General features: G+C 28.8%; 1 protein-coding gene across 1 annotated transcript; it reads right to left on the bottom strand.

The window, feature by feature from the left end:
• Positions 1 to 772: 772 nt before the first annotated feature.
• LOC120072928 (peroxidase 47-like) lies at positions 773 to 5,062 on the bottom strand. The gene is made up of 4 exons (XM_039025465.2): positions 4,616 to 5,062; positions 3,719 to 3,907; positions 2,518 to 2,680; positions 773 to 1,483 (listed from the first exon to the last, which is right to left on the bottom strand). The coding sequence occupies exons 1-4, from the start codon at positions 4,946 to 4,948 to the stop codon at positions 1,104 to 1,106; spliced, it is 1,065 nt and encodes a 354-aa protein (XP_038881393.2). The 5' UTR covers positions 4,949 to 5,062; the 3' UTR covers positions 773 to 1,103.
• Positions 5,063 to 5,665: the final 603 nt, after the last annotated feature.

The raw sequence follows: 5,665 nt of genomic DNA, 5'->3' as shown, positions 1-5,665 counted from the left end.
CTGAAACATTCTATTCTACCATCGCAATGGTATTAGTGGGTGCATTTATGACATCTTATAATTTTCGCATTTCTTAGCCAATTTGTATACAAAAGTCTTTTAATTATCTTGCCTTCGAGGCATCACTCACATACTAGTAATGAACTTTCTTCTAGCTCATTTATTGGACATAAATGCATAGCTTGGCCCCGGTAGTGCAGTAACTTGTTGAATATTTTTATACCCACCCTTTCATATGATATGTTTTTCACGTATGGATAAAGACAAACCAATAAATGACAAGAAGAATCTGTAACTGTGCCATTGAGATTAGTCAGACACTTCGACATACAGTTTTTTTTTCATGTTTATCTTGTTTTAGTTATTATAGTAAAATGTTTGAGATTTTTAATTAATTTCTTATTTTAAACTTATATTTTTAGGAAACTCCAAGAAATTGTTATATGCAATCTGAACAAGTGAATTTATACAGTTTATTCTTTTAAGAAATTATGCTCTTTCCATTTTGAAATGAGTAAAGGTTGTGTTTTAATATCTAAATTTATGTAGTAATGACGCAGTTCTAGAAAGTCAGGTCGTTACATAAATGACATTTAATGCTGAGCAGAGGAAAAATTAGGGAACGATGTGATGCTCTAGCCGAGGCAAACTTCCATTCAACTCCCGCAGAAGCATGAAACTAGGACCACTTTCAAAAGTCGGGTAAGATGACTTCCAATACTGTATTGATATTTAAAGAAATATTGAAGCCATATGTCAGGCAAATACAAGATAATCAATAATAGAAAGATTCCAATAATAAAGAAAGTATAGATAAAAAACAGAAAATAAATGAAGGGAAAATATAATCCTAACAAGGGTAGGGATGATTATTGTGAAACTTTAACCCTTTCAGTCTCAACCAAGAGAAATTATCCAAGAAACTTGGTAAAGACATTGTAGAATTTTCTAAAAACCAAAACTATACATACTATAACAACATGATCATTACTTTATGACACACTCACACATAACACCCAGATCATAATTTATATATTTCTGCATGTAAGTGTTGTAAAGTATTACGACTTATTATTAAGCAGTAGCTAGATATGCATGAATAATCAATTAACCCTACGGCAGTTGCTACGAACTTGGCCTCTATAACCCTCCTTAACATCGAGTAAGCCCATTTTGATGATGGCCTGTTGAAAGTCCAAGAAGAATAGAGCTTGGTTCATGGCGTAGGCAGTGACAATGCCCCTCGTACGAGGGCTAGCAAATAATGTCTGGTCGGAAAACAGAACCCCGGCGCCTCTCGACAGCGCGTTGTAATAAACGTTGTCGAAGTTGTCGGGTGTGGCGTCAAATGTTTGGAGGGCGTTGTCGCCGTTGCTGCATGTTCTTGACAGTGCTCTTCCGAAGTTTGGATTCAGAAGAGGGTCGTTGCCATCCAGTCTCCCTTTGAACGATATGCATCTTGCCACTCCCAATGTATGCGCCCCTATACACATATTTTGTCAAAAACCACAAGGAATTTCATCTTAAATTTAATTTAGGAAACACAAAAATACCCTCTTGTCAATAAGTTTTAAAATGCTATCCGTTTACTTCTTATATTCTAGGTTTGGTTTTAATTTAGTCTTTAAATTTCAAGATGTTACAATTTTACTTTATTTGAGTTTTATTTTAATTTGGTTCATCGATTTCTAGATTCATGTTTTAACCTTCGATTTTTTTTATTAAATACTCATTTTTAGTCATTGACATTAAAATCTATTAACTAATTTAAAATAATCCTGAAGTAGAAAAATTATTTTTAAATGTAGAAAAATGAATCAAAATATTTACAAAATATAGCAAAATTTTAGAACTATCAATGATAGATGTTGATAGACACTGATAGACATTGATAGACAGTGTCTATCAACGTCTAACATTGATAGTTCTAAAATTTTGCTATATCTTGTAAATATTTTCAATAGTTTTACCATTTGAAATAATTTTCCATCTTTTAAATTGAATTTTAGTAGCAATGTAAAATAACATAACTTAATTAATTATAATTTTTTAAATTATTTTAAATTAATGGATAGACATTACCACTAAATACAAAAAGTGTGTATTCAAGTGAAAATCAATATGAAAAATGTAAATTTTAAAATCTATCAACAAAATGAAATAAAACTCAAGCTAAGAATTGTAACATTTTGAAAGTTAAGGTCCCGCTTGATTACCATTTAATTTTTTATTTTTTGTTTTTGAAAATTAAGTTTATAGAGGTTACTTTCACCTCAAATTTCTTTATTTGTTATCTACTTTTTACCAATTAATTAAAAAAACTATGCCAAAATTTAAAAACTAAAAAAAGTAACTTTTAAAAATTTATTTTTGTTTTTAAAATTTGATTAAAAATTCAACTATTATACTCAAGAAATATGAAATGGATTCCTAAACGAAATCTAAAAAACTAAATAGAAACTGGGGTGAAAACATATCAACCACAGTAATATATGTTTTCGCATTGAATAAATTTACCCGAAAGTGCGACCATTTGGTTGGGAGTAAAGCCGCGTTGAGCGAAATGACTAATAAGCTGAGATGCATTTAAGAAAGGCGAAGGCAAATTAACGGTGTCTTCGATTCTTGATCTGCTTCCGTCCTTCCTTCCCTTTGGTATCTCGTAAAACGGACCCCCTGCCTGTTCACATCGTCATTTTATTATCTATTTTCGTTTTAATCTATAAAGCACAGATATTTCATATGGGACAAATAATCAGTATCAGACACGTATCGAATATTGATATTTCTAGATACTTTCTAGATACGTATCTGACACGTGATTTAACGTATATATACTTCTTATTTGACACGCGATTTGACTTATCTATTTCTATGTGTATCTTTTTTTTAAGAAAAAAGACAAGTAACTCATCTAATATTTTCCAATCTAAAATTAGGCAACATATTTAAAAAGAAGAAGAAAATAAATAACGGACCAAACCCTAGAGAATCATCTAATCTCCATCTTCACATTTGAATCCACACAAAGTCCACCAAAATATAAATCATTTGGATATCTTCAACAATAAGTTCTTCATTTATCTTCATACTTCTCTCTCTAATCTTCTTCTTCTTTGCAATATGAGTCACTTTTCTATTACATTTTATTAACTATTGTACTTCAACATCTTAGATGTTTTTTTTTTATTATTATATTTCAGTGTTTGTATTCTATTTTGTGCTATTGTTATTAACTTGTAAGTTAAATTTTTCGATATCCTAGATTTTTTTAAAGAAAAATAAAATGTATCTTCAATGTATCGGTATATTCGTTTTTTTATAAATAATTATATTAAAAAAATATATAAAAAAATAACGTATCCTTAGACGTATCCGTATCTTAATTTTTTAGAAATTGACGAATCGTCATATTCAATCGTATCCGTATCGTGTAGTCGTATCTGCTTCATAGCTTTTAATTCATTAACTATCTATGTTGACATACATTTTGAACTTAAAAGTTAGAGGTTCAATTCTCAATCACATAGTTGTTGTATTAAAAAAAGAAATAATCCAATAAAATAATAAAATCAATAGAAGCTAAATACAAAAATTTGGTGACTTCTAAAGTAAAATTATACTCAAAACTATATACCAAAAGAGAATTATTTTTTTTTCCCTCTCTTTTTGAAGATAAAATAGCACTGAGGGAGAAAACGTTAAAAGAAAAAATTACCCAAAAGACTGCATCTCTAGCAGCCATAGCGACAATGTCTGCACAAGAAACAACACCGGGACATTGCCTCTCAAGTTGCTCCTTGATCTCATCAATAACCTCGTAGCCTCGTAAACTGAGGTTAGCAGGAGAGTCTTTTTCTGCTGTGTTATCTTTCGTCGAATCAATCAATATCGATCCATCGCATCCCTAAATTTATCCAACTAATAATTAGTCTTTATTTTCTTTAATCATCCACGAGAATTTTGAACTAATAATTATATCAATTTAAAACTTCTAGTATTTCATAAGTGTATCAATTTATATCATACGTTACTTTTTGTTTGGATAAAATCACGTGAGAATTATAATTTTATCGATTAAACTTCTAAATTTTCATAAGCGAGTCACTTTTAACTCTGAGTTAAGATTATCATTTGAACATAATTCATGCATCAATGCCAATAGTCCATTTTGTTAATCCCACATCTAAAGAAGTCTACAAAGGTGTTAAAATTGATATGATTTCTAAAGATAATCTTAATATAAAAAATCTAAATTGATTCACTTAGGAAAATTTAAGAGTTTAATTGAAAGAATTAAATGGTCTCACACGATATTTTTTTAACGGGATCTAAAAGATCATACGTGTAAATTGGTAGACTTGAGAACGTTGTTCAGGATTTCAAGTAATACACTTATTAGTTCAAGGTTTTAGTTCATACAATACACAAATTGTTTTAGAAAAAAAATCACAATATTTTTGTAGAAACTTCTAAAAAATACATCCATAATGTTGCAATATATATTCGTTGATATGTCCATAAATCTTGATAACCAATAAAGATATTGAGATAGATATTCTCATATTTGATTGATAAGAAATACACGATAGAGGAAAAGATCGATAGTGATTACCTCGACGAAACAGTCATGAAAATGCATTCGAATGAGAGAAGCAGCCAAAGTGGGATCATTTTGAAGGGCTCTATTGACAATGTTCTTCACAATGGGATCTACAAAGGGGCAACTCATCAAGTAATATCCCATACTCAACCCATTTACACTTGTAAATCTTGAGCTTACTCCCAAAGACAACATAATAGTGACTAAAATCATCAATTTTGACATTGAAATTAGCATCATATTGAAAGATATATAATAGAAGGGTTGTGTTTGGAGTGTGTATTTATAGACATATTGGAGAGTATAGTTTTCAATTGAAGAACAAATTAAAGAGAGTGGCTTCATCACATTCTCCACTCAAAACAAGCCATGATAGTATAATAATAATGATAATTATACAACTTGGTTGACATGTGTGTTCATTGCATGTTGGCTTTTATAACCTAACACCAACAATTCAATCAAACCTGGATTCCAATTCATATAAATTATTGAACTCACCATGCCAAATCTCTACAAATATTTAATCATTTATTCAAATGCTATATTCTAACGTCACTTAATTAGTAGCACACTTATCTTGAAAAAAAAAAAACTCACTATATAGAAAATAATTGAAATTAAAAAAAAAAAACAAAAACAAAACTGTAAATTCCAGAATTTACGTTATAAAAAAAATTCTCAAACGAAAGAAAATAGTGAAATTTAATATTTATAATTATTTTTTAAAATTAAGTTTCATTCTTTTTTATCACTATTAAAATTAATGGATGAATTTACTATTTTTTTTTATCACAATTAAAATTAGGGGCCTTTTTAAATATAAAAAATATCTAAAAATATTTAGACTTTATAACAAAAAGTTTCAAAAGTACAAAACACTTTTGGAATTTTTTGCTATGAAGTATAAATATTTTTTAAATTTTTATATTTATAAGAGTTTTCTTTAAAAAGAATTAACGGTTGAATTTAACTACATAATTATTTTAATTTAATTAACAAGAATTCAAACTAAAGGCTAGAAGTTAGTATTTTGTGAAAATCACGTTTAAATCTATCTTG

Source organism: Benincasa hispida, chromosome 3 (assembly GCF_027475165.1).
Source record: "Benincasa hispida cultivar pf3 chromosome 3, pf3_genome.v1.1, whole genome shotgun sequence".
Lineage (NCBI taxonomy): Eukaryota > Viridiplantae > Streptophyta > Magnoliopsida > Cucurbitales > Cucurbitaceae > Benincasa > Benincasa hispida.
This window is presented reverse-complemented; position numbering and strand designations above follow the sequence as displayed.